The sequence below is a fragment of the Triplophysa rosa genome, linkage group LG9, assembly GCF_024868665.1.
Source record: "Triplophysa rosa linkage group LG9, Trosa_1v2, whole genome shotgun sequence".
NCBI classification, from domain to species: Eukaryota; Metazoa; Chordata; class Actinopteri; order Cypriniformes; family Nemacheilidae; genus Triplophysa; species Triplophysa rosa.
In genome coordinates, this window is record NC_079898.1 from 19,680,391 (window position 1) to 19,702,309 (window position 21,919).

Below are 21,919 nucleotides of genomic sequence, written 5' to 3' on the forward strand. Positions count from 1 at the left end.
TTTTATTAAATACACTTCAATGAAAATACACTTCAAGGTTCGTAGCAGTTTATTCATTATCAAACGTATACAGTGGTGTTTCAGCCAGAAAAAGAGCATTCCAAACGCGCTGTATCCACGTACCATATAATGATGCATATTCATTCACTTACAAGTAATTGCACTGGTTGATGTACGCTTAACGCACATACGGTTTCCCTTTTAACACTGATGTCGGGGGAGAGGTATAGGAACACAAAAAAATATATAAGGCAGTTGAGGAATAATTTCTGACATGGAATGTTAAGTAAAAATTGTTCCAGCACATCTCCTAAATAATATGGTTGCATTAAAGGCTTCTCCAAAAGGTGCAATGTTTTTCCCAAGACTACAGTACAACAAAAAAAGTTAAATGTTCTGGAATGCTTCATTTTGGTCATCTTAAGGCAATTTTTGGCAAAACGATTAGCGTCTTCCATCTTAAACAGAGGTGCCTTCCTTCGGCTCAGCACCACCATTAGACCCCTTAAGAGAGCACATTAACATAGAAAGATATGACAGTCGCAAAACAGTTGTTGATGCAGTAACGTTTGTTAACATTTGTCAAGCGTTTACCTTTTCTTGCAGTTGCTCCTCCATGGTTCTCACCTTCTCTTTTTCTTTGGCAAGTTGGTCCTGACTGTTTCGTAGCAGCTGCTGGAGTTTAGTGGCTGCTTGGCCCAAATCTTTGGTCATCTTTCGCTCCTTATCTAGACACTCCTAAAACACCAAGTCATGTGAGTGGGGCTTAATACAGAGTCTGAATTCAAAACACTTTTCTTAACAACATACTTGAAATACACAATACCTTCAGCTGTACAACATCCTCCATGGATGCAGTGTCTCCTGCTGACTTCATCTGTTCTAGTTTCTCCAACGTCTGCTCAAGCTGAGCTTGAACCTAAAGAAACCATTTGAGAATGTTTAAATGCTGTGGTAAAACGAAGTTGTTATAGTTAGAAAGCACACAAACGGAGATCAATTGTGACTGCGTTTCAGAAGATCTTAAATCCACTTAAAAGTTCCATGCCAGCCAACATAAGAGCTTCATTAGTGCACATTACATACAGTATTATAAGTAGTAGTACAGAAACAACAATACATGTCAAAAAAAATGTGAGTTTCAAACACAAAGACAAATGTTAATGGTTATAAAAGATGAGTGATAAAGAACCCCAAGGGGAGGACGGGGGTTAGAAACTGCTGAAACAAAATTGTAAAATATGGAAGGTTAGAACTCCAAGAAAGATGTCTCCTCATTGGCAGCACTGGATAGGTTAAACAAAGAAAACTTATGTTTAAATGATAATACCTACAAAAATTGTAAAAGCAGGCAAATAACAACACACAAAATCTGAATCCCTGCATTTGCTGGGTCTAAATTGTTGTGGTGTACAGGTCAAAACCTGAAGCATATTGCAAACATGGATTTGAGACACAGCCGTATGCCTGACGCGGCAGTTTCCAATGCACGGTGTATCTAGTGCTGTCAATAAGTTTCACAGGGTGCCCATGCGTGTCGCACCCTAACCTGACAGTCCTCTGGCTCTGGCTGCCCATTCTCAGCCACTCCCTGAGCGCGCTGTGTCACATCACTCAGCTGCTGCCTGACCTGAAAAAAGCAAGCTGTCATTCATCAGAACCTCCGCGTGGATCTTTCCTCTGCAGTCTTGGCAGAATTGTGGGTAAAACAAAGAATCATGGGTAGAAACACCACGGGGCTGGTGGAAAACAAACGACCGACCTGTGAAAGTTCCTCCCGCTGCACCTGAGCCTCCTTCTGAGCCGCACTCAGCCGTCTCTCGGATTCTGATAAAAGCTGCTTCAACTGAAAGCAAGCAAATGAAAATGAGGATTAAATGAAATCCCTGTCTGCTCCACATCAAAATGTACTTTGTGACGAACAGATCTAGGTTAAAAATTGGGTTAGTGTACTATAGTTTAAAATAGTTTGTGATTAAATGAGTCAAGTATCTTTCACCTTATTTTGCTTTGACTTCATAAAAAAACGAAAAATGCTTCTGTTCTGCAACTAGCATCACTTTTACTGTTAAAGGGATAGTTCACCCCAAAATTGAAAGGAGTCATATTGCACAGCTAAAACGAATATTATTGTTTGTTTTAGATGTAACGCAATGTGTATACACCATTTAAAGTTTAAAAAACGTTGTATTTTCCACATACCGTGCATGTTTGTATCTCCTCTTTGCCCCTCCTCGTTCTGATGAACCCAGAGAAAGATATTTGGAAGAATGCTTATAACCAGACATATTTGTCCCCCATTGACCACCATAGAACGAAAAAATACAATGGTAGTCAAAAGTTCCCCGGAACTGTTTGCTGTCCTACATTCTTCAAAATGTCTTCTGTTGTGTTCAACAGAACAAAAAATGATAAAGTAAAATTTTCCTACTATGGGAGTCAAAGGAGGCAAGATCTGTTTGGTTATAAGCATTCTTCCAAATATCTTTCTCTGTGTTCATCAGAACAAATACATTTATACAGATTTGGAACAACTCGAAGGTGAGTAAATGATGACAGAATTTTCATTTTTGGATGAAGTATCCCTTTAAAATGCACTTAGGCAAAAGTTTAGACTCACTTGTGTCATCTCTTCAGATTGGCTCTGGTTATCTGTGGAAGCAGACTGCAGCTGTTGCTCCAGCTGGGCCTCTAGAAGCATCACCTTTTCTTTCAGCTACAAACAGGAAACACGTTCAATAAGAAACTTTAATTGTAGAACGAAAGATCTTATAACAAACCGTTCACAAAGCTGTATGTTCTCAAAGCTGAATGTACATAATTTAAATAAGAGATGCATCAGTTTTACATCTACGTGTTGGATGTTACTCAGTGACGACATTAGATAAATAACCAGGTAAGAGTTAATTGACTGAGACTTACACTGTGTCTACACCGCGCCACATCCAGTGTGGACAATTTTTTAAATTATAATGGGTTCTAATGCGTTTCTAATGTCTTTTGTCATGTTGTAATGTCTACACTCACATCCGGTGTAGACACAGTGTTATAGTTAATGAGAATGCTTAATTAAAAAAATATATATATAATATAATAATCTACATTGGATATAGCCCAAAGAATTGACAAAAAAAACGATGCCATGTCCTATTGTACAGAAACTGTAGTGTACCTGCTGGGTGCTCTGGTTCTCTGTTCTCAAACTCTCTGTTGTGTCTTCCAATTCTTGCACCTTTTTGAGTGCCTGAAAAGCAAAAGGTCAGATTGAATTGTTCCCAGTGGCTGCCCCTTAGTAAAAGAATGACCATTAAAACCAGTTCATCTGAAAATACATATAATAAATATGTCCCATTTGGCTCCACCTGGCCATGTGCAAAATACAACAACACATTTCTAAGTATAAAAGGCATAAGTATAACAAGTATACACATAGTATAAAAGTATAGTATAAAAATGTATACACCGAGAAGCCATGACATGCCATGTTGAAAATGTTAAGAGCATGACTCTTGATATTAACACTTAACTCATATTTCATAACCATACCCACAAAGGACACTTTTTGAGAGAAGCAACAGTTCAGATGTATCATTATATACTGAAAGGTTCAGATGTATTATTATATGGATGTGTGTGTAAATACAGTATGCAGACCCACCATCCTCAGTTGCTCCTCGGATTCCATTATCTTGGATCTCCACCCCCCCTCTTCCTCCTCCACGCTCTTCTGAAGGGTTTTTAGCATTCCTTCCTATATAACACCAGGAAGTAAATCCAGTCAATCTCGGTTGTGTTTCACTGAAACACATCCTAAAAATATAATCTCACCGTCTCGGCCAGTACGCTTCTATACTGTTCACATTCTGCCTGTAGTGTACACTGACCCTCCTGTGCAGCATGCAGTTTCTCCATTACCTCCTATTAAATAAAAATAGCATTGCACTAATTACAAGTATCTCTCATGTGACCACTAGGGGGCAGAAGAGTCACATTCAGATCATTAAAGTGCAAGGGCAGAATTGCTGCCTCCTTACCAACATCTCTGTGCTTTGCTGGGATTCTTGGCTCTGTTGTTTCTGATTTAACACCTCTTGTGCTTTTAAAGCAAAGTCCTGCAGCCATTTGGTCTGAGTGAAACAACGAGTCAGGATGAGCAAGCATTCAAGGATTTACATAAAGAAACTTTATTGGAAAAACACAAACCCAATTGAATGTTTGTAATAGGTTTTTGTATCAAGCATTATGATTAGGTTTATTTACAAAACAAAAATAATAACGTGATAAACGCAAATTTATGTCCACCTGCTCTGTCTCTACACTGATGTGTGGGAAAAGGGAGCCAAGAACTTCTTTGGTCTCGGCCTGCAAAGATCTCAGCACATTCTCCAAAGTCTCCTATAATGACATTAAATGTTCAATGACACATTACCAGTCACTCATAAACAAGCACTATTTAAACATTTCTTAGACACTTTTCACATCAACCATGCTTAAATGTTATCCGTCACATTTTGAAAATACACACAAAACCACTTTACACTGAAAGATGAATACGGTCTTTTAAATGCCACTATCCACAGCACAAACTATACAATGAGATGAGACTTATATCTGCGCACGTTATAATGAATCAATGTGCTCAGGCACACCCACAACGGTCTTGTGTACTTACGTAACTCTTGTCCTGTGACTGATTTATTTCCTTGAGTTGTTGCACTTCCTGCTGTAGTGACGTCGCTAGAGTTTCTTTCTCAGTTAGGCTGAAAAGCATAATCATGACAGTACTTAACACATGAAGAAATAGACTTGCTGTAGTAGAAAAATCCTAAATGTTTGTGGTTTTCCGTAAACTCACAGCAGGCTTTGGTGAATATGTACCTGTTATGTAGTGACTCCAGTTTGGCTGTGTGGTCTGCCAGCTGTGGATAAAAAGTCCAAAGGATCAAATCTAAGTCACATTTGACATTGTTCACGATCTACCAAGTATGCCGTCTTTAAATCTAAAATAAAAACGCACCTGCTAAATGCATAAAGCTAATGCAACGTTATAAAAAGCTAATTATAATTATAACAGGGAATGTGCACATACGTTAGTGTTATATTGCTCTTCATGTCCTCTCATCTCTTCCTCAAATGAAGCCAGCTGAGACACCTTTTCTTTCAAACTAAAACAAAGGAGAACATAAATGAAAGACATCTTAAAAAAAAAAAAAATTAATGCGAGAAAACAAAGATGTTGGTTAGATTATAAACGACACAAACCTGTTTTGTAACTGTTCCAGCATTTCTGTGTTTTCAAGCTATGAATAATAAAAAGGCATGAATATTCTGAGGTCGGGTGAATGAATATTTTGCGAGTTTTACAGTTCTGACATGATGATTGACTTACTCTGTTGAGGTCTGTACTTTGTTGTTTAACCTGTTGGAGTTCTTCTTGAACAGCTGCTATTTGGTCTTCTTTTTCTTTTAGACTTGTATTCAAACAAAAACAAATCAGATTCATATCATGAGATCAGACACAGACTGAAATGCATTAGCACAGCTGTAGAAAGCAAGTTTAAAGTACCTGTGCTGTAAGTGCTGCAGCACTGCTGTGTTTTCCACCTGAGGGGCCATTTGATTGGTTGAGACAGGAATGAGAAACAAATCAGCGTGAATAAATCCCATGTTTAAATAGTAGTAATAAAATGTGAAAACAATGTCAGCAGTAAGACGTCTTAACCTGACTGGCCATTGTGTTTTTAAGTTGGCTCAGCTCTTCTTCAAGAGTTGAAATTTTGCTCTCTTTGTCCTTCAGGCTGGAAATTAAACAAGGACTCGGTGTCAAATCATATTCAAATGCTTTTTGTAATTCACATGTAATTCAGACGCCTCACCAGGTATTTGCTTGCTCCAGTTCTGCCCTCAAAGCCTGTAATGATACATGCAAATGATTATCAAACGGGTCCCATTCAATTTACATATACCGCAAACCATTATCAAGGCTTCATTCCACAGTCAACCATTTTTGATTATTGGCTAAACTGTATAATTTATTATGCCTCGGGTACATCTTCTACACAGCTGTGTTCACTTATCAATCCTCTTACATAAAATAACACTCACTTCTAGATCTCAAACACATGGGTGGGAGTAGCCAAACACAGAATGTGGAGTTTCACCTCTGAACTATGGCTCTGTTCGATGTTCTGGCTCGCCTCCATCAGCTGCTCTCGCTCCACCTGTGCCTGTTTCAGCTGGCTCTGTAGACCCTCCACCTGTTCGGCCCGCTCTTTCAGTTCAGCCTCCACACCGGCCACACGTGCTTGAGCCTCTGATATGACAAGAGATCACTCTATGTATATAAAACTGTTTGGTTCGTAATAACAACCATTGCTTAACATTGACTTATGCATTTCAAAGCCCATTTTTTCTGAAGACGTACGGATGGATGTACAATGCTTCAATGTGTTCAAACGGTCTGAATGATGTTAAAAGTTCAAATCTCAGCAACATGGTAAAGGAGGTTTCCTTCTGACCTGTCAGAGCAGCGGTGTCCTGTTGAGCTTGTTCCAGCTGCGCCTGCGAGCTGTTTCTGCTGCTCTGGGTCTGTCTGAGCTCCTCGCTGACTTCCTCCAGCCGCTTCTGCAGGGCCTGTTCACTGCTCGCCCGGCTTGCCTGCGATAACACGCACAGGTTTGATCACGCAACGCCACTGAAGTCTTTATGCACAAAGCTGGTTTGCACAAAACTTAAGATGCCATTAAGCCAAAATGACTGTACGGAACATAACCAGTTTAAAATCATATCTGTAGCACAAACGGTGGCCCTTAAAGACTTTTAAGAGAGTTTTCAACCAAGGCACTAACCAAGGCACGTTTTTGTTTATATTCATTTTTATTTCTCATACCCTGACGAATGCTTTTTAGCCTCAATGTGCTCTATTTTTAACCATTTCTAACTTGGTTAGGCAAGATGAAATACAGGGTTTTAAATGTTTTTGGAATTGAACCCTTAATGCTTTGCTTTTTTATGAGATAAAGAGACATGGAAGTTGAATCTATTAGACCCCAGTGCCAGTAGTACTCTTTGCAAGCATGCTTTAACTTAATTTTAAAAAAGAAGTCACTTGAAATGTGCTTTTCTGTTCCACCTTCATTGCCATTTTGGCAAATACTGTAACCAGGTGGTTTTAATGTCACTTTAAGTATGAAGTCAGTGCTCTACATGTTCATACGAACAGAGTAACCACAGGTGTACTTCATCACATTATTGACATTCCTCTCACGGACAGAAAACGCACAAATATTCTTTTGGAGCAGTGGATCTACTTTCTGGTACCGCCTTACATTAAATCACTTCTAGGTCGTGTGCTCTTTTACACTTCTTATTAAAAAATAAAGCTGAAAACTTTCATAGAAGCAATTGTGGTTTTTCTTTACACTGAAAACTGGCAGATCAGATCATATCATAACATAACATAAATCAGAACATGAAATAAGACATTTTGAAGAATGTTGTGAAACCAACCGCGACGGTACCCATTCACTTGCATTGGTTTTGTGTGTGTCCATACAACAGTCAATGGGTACCGTCGGTTACCAACTTTGATCAAAATATCTTCTTTCGTTTCCTGCGGAAGAACAGGTTTGAAATGACATGAGGGAGAGTAAATGACAGAATTTGAATTTGGGGGTGAACTATCACTTTAAGAGTTTCTCATCGTGAGCTCCACAGCGTGTGGAGTGAGTCGTGAGAGACGTGCTGACTCACCCTCTCCAGACATTACCTACATCTCTCCTATCTAGTACACACTCCAAAAACACTCACACACAGCCTTAGAAAACACCGCAACACGAGGGCTTTTTATACGCTGGCCTTTCGTTTACAGAAGTCGATTATAAGATGACAACAATCGTTTTTTGCCTACGAGCCTACGATTTATCCGTGCTATGAACCATTATTAAACACTTCTGTATGTATCCGTCTGAAATTCTACAGCTCATGCAGGCTCACATTCCTGATCGTTCTGAGAAATGCTTCCCTGTAGCGCTGGCCACGTTCCAACCCACAGAGCGCTGCAGAGCGATCAAACCGGCAATCAAATGTTCCGCCAGCATGCAAACAATCTCATTAGCACAGGCTCCGGAGCCGAGGGGGTTCAAAACCATGAGCTTTACCACCAAGGGTCTTTAATAAACACAAACACGCTGATTGCGAGAAACCAGGCTTGCATACCTGCGGATGTGAAAGGCTAAACAGCCCAGCGAGAGGTGTCAGAAAACTAATGAGGCTAGTGCTCACGCTGCCAGACATTTGATAAGAATCAGTGGCATTTTCAACTCTTTAATAAGAGGTATTTGTTTTAACCTTTGCTGTTAGCTCTTTGATATAAAACTCGGCAAACTGAACAAAAGGAAGGAACAGGGCGGGGATCAGACCTGCAGCTGGGCCAGTTGCTTTTCTGCCGTGGCTGCTTTAGATTCCAGACTTTTCTTGAGCTGCTCCTCAGCCTGCAAGGCCTCGTTCTTCTCCGTCAGCTCTTTATTCAGTCGAATGCAGTCCTGGCGCAGTTTAGCCAACTCAGCATTTTGCCTGATGGAGCAAAAAAAGACATCATCGTACTAGATATTCCAAAGAAATGGATCTCTGCTGAAGTAATGCGCTACAGTTACTGCTATAACACTACACGGTCCTATAACGCATTTCACTGTGTGGCTTACTGATATTATAAACTTTGCACACTTACATTGCATTTAATGGCAGCTAAAATCATTCAATCTGAGTTTAGCCATAACTGTCAGTGTTATAATGTATTTTGTCCTGACTAGCGGTTACAGTCAATGCTGTTGGTTTTGATGTTTGCTTGCAATTATTTGAATTCTGAGAAATCTATAGTAATGGAATTGATACAACACAAGGACTTAAAAATTAGGGTTAAACTTGAAACGTGTTGTTCCCTTGTTAAAAAAACAGTGATCTGATATGAAACAGTGTTTTCTGCTATTGCACAACAGATGAATGACGCAAACAAGAAACGAAAAACTATGACCAAGACATTGTTTAGTTCAAGAGAAGCTGTTGGTTCATACTTGCTCTCTGTCTGACTGGTAGCTTGGTTGAGCGCATCTCTGAGGATGGAGTTCTCCTGCTGCAGACGGGCCAGCTGAGCGTTGGGCCCTTTCTCCAGCTGGTCCTGGAGAGCCAAGACCTGAAAAAAAGCAAAAGTTATTGACATGAATGAAATATGTCAAACTTTAAAATGCATTTAACACAGTAGACACATTTACTAGCTAACATTACAACTGTGGTAAATGGACACCCAAATCTATCATGACTTCTATCTGTATATGAATGCATTAACAACACTTAATGCTTTTTCGAAGTGAAACAACCAAACACAAACATACAAATGCATACAAAAGAAATTCACAATTTATGACTCATTAGTGCCGAGTTCTCACTTTAGCATTGAGCTGCTGGGTCTCAGCGAGGTGGTCTTGGTAACTGGCCTGCATGCGCGCCTCCAAAGCGATTATTTCCTGCTCGCGCTTGCTCAGCTGAGAGCTCAGCCTGGTCTCCACAGACGCCACTTTTGACTTCTCCACAGACAGTTCCTACACACAAACAAAGCACAGGTCATGATCACATATCAAAGCACAGGTTAGAGTCTGGCCTTAGGGCTTGACCATTCATCAAAGAGGAACAAATTGTTTTAAAGATGCCCCAGGCCTTACCTTAGTCAACTCTCTTAGTCGGCTCTTAGCAGCTGCCGCATCCTCCTGCTCAGCTGCCAGCTGCTTCTCTCGCTCCTCCAGCTGTTTCTTCAACACGGTTACCGGATCACCCTTCTGAGTGGCCTATAAACACACACGCACAGAGCTCTGCTTAAACAAACTTCCTGTTTGAGTGTAAATGAAGTGTACATAAATAAATGAGGAACAGAAGATTTTGCTGTATCTTAAAAAAATGTATATGTAAGATTGCACAAGCAATTACAGCATTAAGCAAGTGACATTTACATTCAAAACTTGAAAAATAAATCCTACTAATATACTTAGTAGGATTATGAGAAGTAAAATGCACAAACCCAATAAACTATGGCAATTTCATGTGCACATTTTTGGGGAAGAAACAGTGTTATGGATGTGACATTTTCCATTATGGATCAAATCTGTACTTACCTTAAAAAAATATTTAAAAAAATGCTATAAAAACTTCAAAAGAGAGCTTGTATGGGTATTCAAACAACCAAAGATTGACATACTGAGATACCAGCGTTCAACCCTTGGTGATGGTAAGGTTCACATTTGCACGTAAATGCTCATTCTTATTTAAAAAATAAATAAAAGTCCATCACAGGACAAAAACACCTCATCTCAAAATGGAAAGGTCAGGCTGGTTACCTCTTTTTGTGATATTTAGATCACATGCCAACAAAAAAAAAATGGAAAGGTCTTTATACGTGATATGACTTGAATTTCAACAGGCAGTCCTTTATTACCCATGTAATAATTTAGTCAACTGTACCTTGTGCCAGGTGTCCTGGATGGTGCCACCCTTTTCAGAAAGGATTTCAATAAGCTGCTGGGCTTCTCCTTCGCTAAACACCATACTCTTCACCGTGGAGACCAGAGCCTTATACGGCAGGTACAGCGGACAGTCCACGGGGTCTGCAGCCTCCGCTAGAGAGAAATAGATAGAACAATTAGCCTTTAAGCTGTATGTAAGTGTAAGAGCAATTGAGAGAGGAAAAAAAATAAAACAAATAGAGAAAGAGAGCGGTATCCCCATATGGAGTGTGCACTGCGGCCAATCACTCTCCATTCACAGTACGGTGTACCCTAAACTCGTGTTTATGAGCAAAGTCTTCAAGCAACTTTATTCCATCCCTAAACTGTCTCTAAACGCCTACACCACAATCTCTCTCTAATCTACTTCAAATCAAGTATTAAACATGCAAAAGATGTAATTGTTTGGACGATCTATTGACAAAAATGCAATATAATATACATAACTATGTCTTCAGAGGTGTATAAAGACCTAACACTGGGTTCACACCAAACGCGAATTAAGTGTTTTGCGCAAGTCAATGCACAGATGCGTACAGACGCGAACTCGCGGCAGGCTGTGCGAATGACGCGAATCAGGCGGCGCAATTGCCGCAAACGCGCGTCAATCTCGTCTTCCGCAAAGGTTGAAAATATTTGTAATTTCGCATCGCTCACGCAAAAATAACAAACTTTTTATGGAACACCATTGTTCGTGTTTGGTGTGAACCCAGCATTAAGTTCACATCTATACGTGTCTTTGAATTGACTTTGTATGTAATTTACTCATGCAAAATGCTTTATTAGCGTTTGGTGTGAACCCAGTTTTAGAATTAGCTATTTCTATCTACATAAACCGCCGGTCTGGAATGAAATTCGCCATGTTGTTTCTACAGTAGCCCTAAACGGACAAACTGCTCTACAGAGAGCGTTTCGTAAATGCGTTATCTCCTTTGGCAAAGAAGCAAAAACGCAACGACATCTTTGTCCTGTGAGAGCTGCTGCAATGCTTCGAAAGGGAGGGGTGGAGTGAGCCATTGGTTGCAATTCACAACCTCACCACAAGTTGCCACTAAAATCTTAACAAAATGCTCCTTTAACAAATCAACGATTCTGAAACAAGTGCTACTCGTACCGGACAATAGAGTAAACTGGGTCCTTGTACATTAGTGTGCGTGTCTGTATGTACTGTCATGATCTTTATTTACTCGTTGTTTTATTTAAACAGTGCCAGCATGGCAGGAGTGCAGTCTGGCACCAGGGTGAGATGGCACTCAGGACTGGCGATAAACTCCCATTGTCCGGTCACTAAAAGCCTTTGTGCTCTCTCCCAATGGATCAGCTGAGGCAAAAGTATTGTTTGAATAGGGTTGAGTGCTCTGGGATCTGTAGAGGAGTGAAACACACCCGTGTGCCAGCACTAAATTCCCTTGCTTTTTCCCACAGGCCGAGCTGGGCAAAACCTCATCGCAAGTGAGTGGAAAAAGTATACGGACTGACTGTGTTTATGTATGTGAGTGGAAAATAAAAAATAAAGGAGTCTTTTACATAAACAGGACAATAATACCATCCACACACAGTCAGAATGCAAGTGTGAAAATAATATGCGTGTAAAATATGAAGCATTTAAGAGCCCACGAACTGGTGCACACAAGCATCAAAAACAGCACAAGAGCAGAAGAATGCAGCTCAATGCCTCCCCTGCGATCAGCACTTCAGACACAGACTCACTGAGCTCACTTGCTTTTACAGAAAGAGCCAATCGGAGCCAACATCAGCAAATAAAGAGCAACGCCATTCCAAAACCCCACCCACAAAGGAAACAGAGCACATCAGGGCTTCTTGTCAGTAGAGACGATCCAGACGTGTATTCTGAACCAAATGAATGACACAAGAAGTGATAAAGATCTAAACTGACAGATTTGACTTTCCCAGACGTAGCTAGAAAGTTCATTAGATGAAGATGCGACCTGCGTGGTTTAGCCAAAAGCTGTTTGTGTTAGTCTGGTAAACCACTGGCAAACCTATCAGAAGCATCCTATTATTGCATACGTGCATACGGAGGGCGAGCTTCCTTTAAAACGTACCACCTACACATGCTCATTCAGACTGTCTAAATTTAGATGTCCTCAAAAATAGATTTTTGAATGAAAAAGAAATGAAAGTCAGAGTTATTTTAATTTACTTCACGTAACAGAAATATCAAGGACTAGTAGGTTCAGTCACCATTTACTTTCATTGTATGGAAAAGAGGCAAGAAAGGTGAATGGCGATTGCCTGACTTTTGTGTAAATATAATTTTGATAATGCCTACAGTTAGACTTCTAAGATAAAAAGTGTAAGGTAAAAGAAAAATAAAGAAGAGAAAAAGAACTGAAGAAAAGCTAACGCAGTCAAGGTCTGATGATGTCTTACTGCAAATTACCAACTGACAAGCTTTTGTCCAAGTGCTAAACAAAACATACTTGAAGAGAACAAAAATACATGTGCATACAAAAATGTAGACTTTTTCAAATAGGACCTGCAGAGAGCATGTGCCTCCTCTCATCTAATGGTTTGATAGATGTGTAGAAATTAGAGCATACCTGGTTCGGCCTTCTTCTTGCCTCCTGCTTTCTTCTTGGCCGGAGCCTCGGGTTTGGGTTCTTCAGCTCTGGATGGCAAAGCAGTTGCTGGGGTAGCTTTTAGAGTCCCAACAGGAGGAACTGCCATCACAGGAACCTTTTTGGTCATGGTCTCCAATGGAGCCACAGACTTTAGCAGTACCTCAGCAGAGGAGGAATCCCCTTTGGCTTTCTTTTTCTTCTTGTCCTTTGGAGAGGGAGCAGGGGGGGCATCTTGGCTGGAAGGGGGCATAGCAGAGACTGCAGAAGTGTTAGTACCTGCTACAGCCTTTTGGGATGGGGCCGGGGCAGGTGGACTGGGTTTTTGGTTGGAGGCAGGTGGGGAGGCTTTTTGGGATGGGGCAGGTTGGGAGGCTTTCTGGGCAGGTTGGGGGGCTTTCTGGGCCGGGGCGGGTTGAGTATAACACAAATACATGTAAATAAATCACTGTGTTGCAAGTTATTTCCTTTTTTAGTANAAGATTTTGCTGTATCTTAAAAAAATGTATATGTAAGATTGCACAAGCAATTACAGCATTAAGCAAGTGACATTTACATTCAAAACTTGAAAAATAAATCCTACTAATATACTTAGTAGGATTATGAGAAGTAAAATGCACAAACCCAATAAACTATGGCAATTTCATGTGCACATTTTTGGGGAAGAAACAGTGTTATGGATGTGACATTTTCCATTATGGATCAAATCTGTACTTACCTTAAAAAAATATTTAAAAAAATGCTATAAAAACTTCAAAAGAGAGCTTGTATGGGTATTCAAACAACCAAAGATTGACATACTGAGATACCAGCGTTCAACCCTTGGTGATGGTAAGGTTCACATTTGCACGTAAATGCTCATTCTTATTTAAAAAATAAATAAAAGTCCATCACAGGACAAAAACACCTCATCTCAAAATGGAAAGGTCAGGCTGGTTACCTCTTTTTGTGATATTTAGATCACATGCCAACAAAAAAAAAATGGAAAGGTCTTTATACGTGATATGACTTGAATTTCAACAGGCAGTCCTTTATTACCCATGTAATAATTTAGTCAACTGTACCTTGTGCCAGGTGTCCTGGATGGTGCCACCCTTTTCAGAAAGGATTTCAATAAGCTGCTGGGCTTCTCCTTCGCTAAACACCATACTCTTCACCGTGGAGACCAGAGCCTTATACGGCAGGTACAGCGGACAGTCCACGGGGTCTGCAGCCTCCGCTAGAGAGAAATAGATAGAACAATTAGCCTTTAAGCTGTATGTAAGTGTAAGAGCAATTGAGAGAGGAAAAAAAATAAAACAAATAGAGAAAGAGAGCGGTATCCCCATATGGAGTGTGCACTGCGGCCAATCACTCTCCATTCACAGTACGGTGTACCCTAAACTCGTGTTTATGAGCAAAGTCTTCAAGCAACTTTATTCCATCCCTAAACTGTCTCTAAACGCCTACACCACAATCTCTCTCTAATCTACTTCAAATCAAGTATTAAACATGCAAAAGATGTAATTGTTTGGACGATCTATTGACAAAAATGCAATATAATATACATAACTATGTCTTCAGAGGTGTATAAAGACCTAACACTGGGTTCACACCAAACGCGAATTAAGTGTTTTGCGCAAGTCAATGCACAGATGCGTACAGACGCGAACTCGCGGCAGGCTGTGCGAATGACGCGAATCAGGCGGCGCAATTGCCGCAAACGCGCGTCAATCTCGTCTTCCGCAAAGGTTGAAAATATTTGTAATTTCGCATCGCTCACGCAAAAATAACAAACTTTTTATGGAACACCATTGTTCGTGTTTGGTGTGAACCCAGCATTAAGTTCACATCTATACGTGTCTTTGAATTGACTTTGTATGTAATTTACTCATGCAAAATGCTTTATTAGCGTTTGGTGTGAACCCAGTTTTAGAATTAGCTATTTCTATCTACATAAACCGCCGGTCTGGAATGAAATTCGCCATGTTGTTTCTACAGTAGCCCTAAACGGACAAACTGCTCTACAGAGAGCGTTTCGTAAATGCGTTATCTCCTTTGGCAAAGAAGCAAAAACGCAACGACATCTTTGTCCTGTGAGAGCTGCTGCAATGCTTCGAAAGGGAGGGGTGGAGTGAGCCATTGGTTGCAATTCACAACCTCACCACAAGTTGCCACTAAAATCTTAACAAAATGCTCCTTTAACAAATCAACGATTCTGAAACAAGTGCTACTCGTACCGGACAATAGAGTAAACTGGGTCCTTGTACATTAGTGTGCGTGTCTGTATGTACTGTCATGATCTTTATTTACTCGTTGTTTTATTTAAACAGTGCCAGCATGGCAGGAGTGCAGTCTGGCACCAGGGTGAGATGGCACTCAGGACTGGCGATAAACTCCCATTGTCCGGTCACTAAAAGCCTTTGTGCTCTCTCCCAATGGATCAGCTGAGGCAAAAGTATTGTTTGAATAGGGTTGAGTGCTCTGGGATCTGTAGAGGAGTGAAACACACCCGTGTGCCAGCACTAAATTCCCTTGCTTTTTCCCACAGGCCGAGCTGGGCAAAACCTCATCGCAAGTGAGTGGAAAAAGTATACGGACTGACTGTGTTTATGTATGTGAGTGGAAAATAAAAAATAAAGGAGTCTTTTACATAAACAGGACAATAATACCATCCACACACAGTCAGAATGCAAGTGTGAAAATAATATGCGTGTAAAATATGAAGCATTTAAGAGCCCACGAACTGGTGCACACAAGCATCAAAAACAGCACAAGAGCAGAAGAATGCAGCTCAATGCCTCCCCTGCGATCAGCACTTCAGACACAGACTCACTGAGCTCACTTGCTTTTACAGAAAGAGCCAATCGGAGCCAACATCAGCAAATAAAGAGCAACGCCATTCCAAAACCCCACCCACAAAGGAAACAGAGCACATCAGGGCTTCTTGTCAGTAGAGACGATCCAGACGTGTATTCTGAACCAAATGAATGACACAAGAAGTGATAAAGATCTAAACTGACAGATTTGACTTTCCCAGACGTAGCTAGAAAGTTCATTAGATGAAGATGCGACCTGCGTGGTTTAGCCAAAAGCTGTTTGTGTTAGTCTGGTAAACCACTGGCAAACCTATCAGAAGCATCCTATTATTGCATACGTGCATACGGAGGGCGAGCTTCCTTTAAAACGTACCACCTACACATGCTCATTCAGACTGTCTAAATTTAGATGTCCTCAAAAATAGATTTTTGAATGAAAAAGAAATGAAAGTCAGAGTTATTTTAATTTACTTCACGTAACAGAAATATCAAGGACTAGTAGGTTCAGTCACCATTTACTTTCATTGTATGGAAAAGAGGCAAGAAAGGTGAATGGCGATTGCCTGACTTTTGTGTAAATATAATTTTGATAATGCCTACAGTTAGACTTCTAAGATAAAAAGTGTAAGGTAAAAGAAAAATAAAGAAGAGAAAAAGAACTGAAGAAAAGCTAACGCAGTCAAGGTCTGATGATGTCTTACTGCAAATTACCAACTGACAAGCTTTTGTCCAAGTGCTAAACAAAACATACTTGAAGAGAACAAAAATACATGTGCATACAAAAATGTAGACTTTTTCAAATAGGACCTGCAGAGAGCATGTGCCTCCTCTCATCTAATGGTTTGATAGATGTGTAGAAATTAGAGCATACCTGGTTCGGCCTTCTTCTTGCCTCCTGCTTTCTTCTTGGCCGGAGCCTCGGGTTTGGGTTCTTCAGCTCTGGATGGCAAAGCAGTTGCTGGGGTAGCTTTTAGAGTCCCAACAGGAGGAACTGCCATCACAGGAACCTTTTTGGTCATGGTCTCCAATGGAGCCACAGACTTTAGCAGTACCTCAGCAGAGGAGGAATCCCCTTTGGCTTTCTTTTTCTTCTTGTCCTTTGGAGAGGGAGCAGGGGGGGCATCTTGGCTGGAAGGGGGCATAGCAGAGACTGCAGAAGTGTTAGTACCTGCTACAGCCTTTTGGGATGGGGCCGGGGCGGGCTGGGACGCTTTTTGGGCCGGGGCGGGCTGGGACGCTTTTTGGGCCGGGGCGGGCTGGGACGCTTTTTGGGCCGGGGCGGGCTGGGACGCTTTTTGGGTCGGGGCGGGCTGGGACGCTTTTTGGACCTGAGTGGGCTGGGACGCTTTTTGGGCTGGGGCGGGTTGAGACCCTTTCTGGGCTGGGGCAGTTAAAGAAGACTTCTGGGGTTGGGCTTGTGGAGAGGATTTCTGGCCTTGGGCAGGTGGGGCAGGCTGTTGGACTGGAACAGATTTTTGTGCAGGGGCCGATGCTACAGACTGTTGGGCAGGGACAAAAGCAGATTTTTGGGCAGATGCCGATGGGGCAGACTTTTGGGCAGGGGTAGGAGAAGTAGATTTTTGGGGAGGGACAGCTGGAGAGGATTTCTGAGCCGGGGTAGGTGAAGCTGACTTCTGAGAAGGAGCAGGTTGAACGGACTTCTGGGAAGGTGCTGCTGATTTAAGAACGGGAGTGGCTACTTGCTCTGGGACTGGAGGAATTGAAGGATTGGGCTCAGCTGGTGCCTCTGGAACCTCAGGAGTGGCCTCATACTCTGGAGGGTTCCCGTTGGGTTTATCTTCTTTTTTCTTTCCTCTGCTTTTCTTTTCAGCGGCCTTGTCTTTTTTCTTCTTGTCCGTACGTTGGCTGGACTGGGTGTTTCCTTGCTCCTTGCGCTGCTTGGCTATAGCTTCTTCATATGAGGTCTCCTTCATGGAAAATGTTGAAACCAGGGCAATCCCAATGGCTGAGAACACCATGAAACCACCAAACACAACTATTCCAAGGGTCTGAGGATCGTAGATGTCCATGATTGCAAATGTCCTTTCCTTTTAAACCTTTTAAACAAAAACATGAGTTGGTAAGTTTTTCATAAAACCAATATTTTATACAGTATAGCTTTGAAGTTCAATCTTAAAGACATTTTAAAATGACAAAGTTAAAACATTGCTTTTATATCTCAGAAATCTGTTTTTAGTTTACACATTCACAGCACAAATACTAGGATTCTAGGATTTACCTCTTCTTCAAATGCACGTATATCAGTTATTCTTTAAAAATGTTCAAATAGGTCCACAAAGCTTAGCTTTTAAATGCTCTAGTCTACACTACCCTGTTTGGCCTGAATGATAGAAATATTACATTTATTCTGCCGAGTGTGTTTCAATACGGTGGTGAGTACATATATGTATTCATAATGACTGAGAACAGTTTATTTCTTCTACAAACTTTGAGAAAACCTATCTTCCATACATTAGCAAACACCAGTAGTGGAAAGGACCGAGTTATGTAACAGAGTTTTCAAATTCACCATGTGGTGCACTCATCAGCCAGAAGGCACATTTCTATACTTCACTGCTTCCATGGAATTCTTGCCATGCCAATCTCACACATCAAACATGCATCAAAACACAAATGAATGAAAAAGGCACAGAAAATTCACACACTCATAAACAGCCTAGACATAACTACACACAAAATAGAGGTTAAGTCTGCTTAGATATGTGGAGATGCTGAGGAAACAGATTTGCATATATTTTGTTCGAATTTGCATAGTTGTTCATTACCGTATCAAGGGTTTTAATATCATCCACAGTTTTTACATTTACACAGCTGTACAATAAGGTCAAAGAGAAAAAAGTATTTCTGAATGAAAATTTGATTTCTTCTAGTTCATGCCCAAGTCATGAGATATCTAATCTGCATCTAATTTAATAGGGTCTCATTTAAAGCCATTAATAGATTATGAGAGAGACGATACAAATGAACGAATCAATCCTGATCAATATTAGTTGAAGCTATTGTTTTAATCTATATTCTAAAGTAATCTTTATTAGTATAACCTTCACGCCACAATAGGCATATGTATAACAGACATGTTCATTTACAGCACAATGTGCATATAAGAGATTATAGTGTTGTTGTAAATCTGCTATAAGAGATTACATGTTGATTTTATGTTAATGCTGTTAAATCCTGCGATGGTTTCTTCAGAATTTCTCTGACTTGACTGTGAAGCCAATAATAAATTGTGGGTGACTTCACTCCGGAACTGAACGATCACGCCTGATTTGACTAATATTAGATTTAAAAATCTGACACTTTATATGATGGAGCTGTTCGTCCAAAAAGGCTAACGTTAACGTTACCGTGAGAAATTGAAGATGAGAGTTCCTTAACTCTTCAGCCCTACTTTTATTTCCGAAACGTGAATAAACTAACATTACTTGTACAATACGTCCATGCAGATTTCTGATCTTTTTTAGACCATAAAGGTGATAAAACGATGAAATGTCTAAGTGAATAACTATCTTTCTTTGTTAGCTCACGAAAGAAGCAGAAAAGCGAGAATCTGTCTACAGCGAGAATCACCAAAACCAAAATGAGAAACCACATTTTATTTTAATCAGATCTCTTCGTTTCATAACTAATAAAATATTCAATCAGTCTGGTAACGAGCTAGTTAACGTGCAGACTAACTCAATTAAAGAGATAAAAGTGTATGGCTAACTTGTTAATTGCTACTGAAAATCTTTTGAAGCTTTTTATATATATATCGCTTCAGCTAACGTTAAAGCTTTAAATCTCACCTTTTCTCGCGGCAGATTTCCGTTGAATGAATCACTTCAGCAAGAGTTTAAACAGAATTGATTACCTTGAATCCAACTATTTTACCAAGCCAGCAAAAAACAAAAAAAATCTTATCCCGGGCTAAGGAGTCAGTTGATGTCTGTGTGGAGTCGTGGCACTTTCTCTGCGCTGGCATTACGCCGGTCAGTGGCCCATATTCCGTTCATTCAAACGGAAGCTGATTGGTTTGAACGGAGTCGGTCAAACAAATGGCAACCAATAGAATTTTGTGATAGTAAAGAAAGGCGGGTCATATTGACGAGTTTGGGAATTGTAGTTTCACTGGTCTCAAACGTTTTATATTCCCTCTTCCGCTGTTTGTATGTACTTACGTTTTGCCTGTATGTATATGTATTTCCTTTTTTTATAATATTTATGATGAAAAATATACGTACTAATAATTATTATAGACCAATAATTATTAGAGAAAGTGTCCTTCTCATGTCTATAATAAATACAGCACTGTATAAGTTAAGACCCTGTGTTAATAGATGATAATGCAATTATTAGAATTATTTAGTCCAAAAGAAGAACGTCATCTATAAATCAATAAAACACACAATTTTATTATTTATCTACATTGCCTAATGCTCAAACATTTAGCCGTGAAGTCATTGATTAAACAGAGACTATTAATGGAATCTTAATTTATTTTTAAAAAGTTATTCTTTGGTGTGGTTTTATTGTGTCAGGTGTGTGTTGAACATTAATTTGTTTAGCAATAGGTGTGGTTTACCTTTGCCTATTTGGTGTAAATATGTTTTACAATCTGTTGATGATATATTTTCATACATCACATTAAAAACTAGAAAACTACAAAATTACTCAGTTGAGTAAAGGCACTCATTTACATGTGCATTGAACTATAGTGTAGTCGGAGTGAATGCACAAATTCTATACCCATTTCTCTGTTGTATAAGGAAGTGTAACCGTCTTCACTGAATAAAAGGGCGTTTAAAAGTCACACTGGGCCACATCACAATTATGACATAAAAGATTTAAATGCACTTGATTGGTCACACCTTTATGCCTCTCCCAAGATACAAATGTGCTTTACAAATAATTACTTACCAGGTGAAATGTTTTACCATTGTTTACAGAGAGATTTTTGGCACTCCATATATGTGCACAGAACATTCTCTCCAGATACAAGACAATGGAGTGGGAGTTATTTTTTATTTCCTTCAATTCCCAGTTGCATATTTTCTATGACTGTAGCATCTTAACACGATTCAGAATACAGGTGAATGTCTACAAGATTTCCTGTGAGACTAAATACTTAAAAGCATTAAATAGAACATAATACTAAAAATCAAATCAACACCTTCATAAATATCCTATACATCCCTTTTCCCATTTCATTTTTAAGGGAGCACGCTAACTGTAATGGCTTCATAATAGTCTTGTTGTATGACCCATATGAATGGAAATGTTATACCTGGCATGAAATGTATGTTTTCTGCTGACTCAAAGATTTGCTGGTTAGCTATTCGAGGTCAAGTCAACGTTGTCTGTTTGGTTAGTAAACTGCAGCAGCTCATGGTCTAGAAAGGCAGTTGTCAGAGGAGGATACGTCAGCTGGCTACTGTAAAATGATTGCACATTTTATTTGTTTATTTTGTTATTTGCTGGATATTTTTAAACTGTCAGTACATTGACATGCAGTAAATTACATATTTGCTGTAGTTGACTAAAATTTGCTTATTGACACAACACAAAGTACACCATTTAAAAGCATTTTGCATTATTTTTGGTGCTTCAGAATCAGACCCAATTCAGAAAAGTGGACAAACTGGTCTGGTTATGTATATAAGCCACAGAAAATCCACTCCACACTCTCTTTCAGTATGTCTATAACCCAAGTTCTGTGGCCCTGACCACCATTAGTTCTGAAGTACAACCACTCATACATAACCACCACTTCTGTTTTTAACGGACCAGAGCAGATGCTTTTCATTGAGTTTTGGAAAGCATAGAGTACTCCACTACACTCCACTTCAGTCCCGCAGTTTAATCAACTGTTTCTAGATTTTCATTCTTGGTTTAACAACCTTTAACTAACAGCTGCAGCAATGCAGTTTTCATCTTTTGTTTATTTCACAAGATCTGCATTCGGTCCATGCCACCAGAAAAAAGCACA

General features: G+C 40.0%; 1 protein-coding gene across 1 annotated transcript; it reads right to left on the reverse strand.

Moving 5' to 3' along the window:
- Positions 1-111: 111 nt before the first annotated feature.
- rrbp1a (ribosome binding protein 1a) lies at positions 112-19,926 on the reverse strand. The gene is made up of 28 exons (XM_057341980.1): positions 19,740-19,926; positions 16,802-17,987; positions 14,197-14,351; positions 9,717-9,839; positions 9,444-9,596; positions 9,072-9,190; positions 8,421-8,574; positions 6,519-6,657; positions 6,162-6,313; positions 5,877-5,911; positions 5,723-5,798; positions 5,567-5,604; positions 5,390-5,471; positions 5,263-5,300; positions 5,090-5,165; positions 4,879-4,919; positions 4,673-4,760; positions 4,303-4,395; positions 4,035-4,127; positions 3,829-3,918; positions 3,659-3,751; positions 3,173-3,244; positions 2,621-2,716; positions 1,763-1,846; positions 1,550-1,630; positions 827-919; positions 595-738; positions 112-504 (listed from the first exon to the last, which is right to left on the reverse strand). Exons 2-28 carry the CDS (start codon positions 17,958-17,960, stop codon positions 460-462), a joined length of 3,612 nt encoding a protein of 1,203 aa, XP_057197963.1. The 5' UTR covers positions 17,961-17,987; positions 19,740-19,926; the 3' UTR covers positions 112-459.
- Positions 19,927-21,919: the final 1,993 nt, after the last annotated feature.

What these genes read in the sequence shown, in the direction of transcription:
- rrbp1a (XM_057341980.1), bottom strand. Translation starts at nt 17,960, where the DNA reads ATGGACATCTACGATCCTCAGACCCTTGGAATAGTTGTGTTTGGTGGT. An exon ending in AAAGTACAGACCTCAACAGA is followed by an intron (nt 5,301 to 5,389) that starts GTAAGTCAATCA and finishes TATTATTCATAG; the next exon opens with CTTGAAAACACAGAAATGCT. An exon ending in CCGAGGAGCAACTGAGGATG is followed by an intron (nt 3,245 to 3,658) that starts GTGGGTCTGCAT and finishes TTTGCTTTTCAG; the next exon opens with GCACTCAAAAAGGTGCAAGA.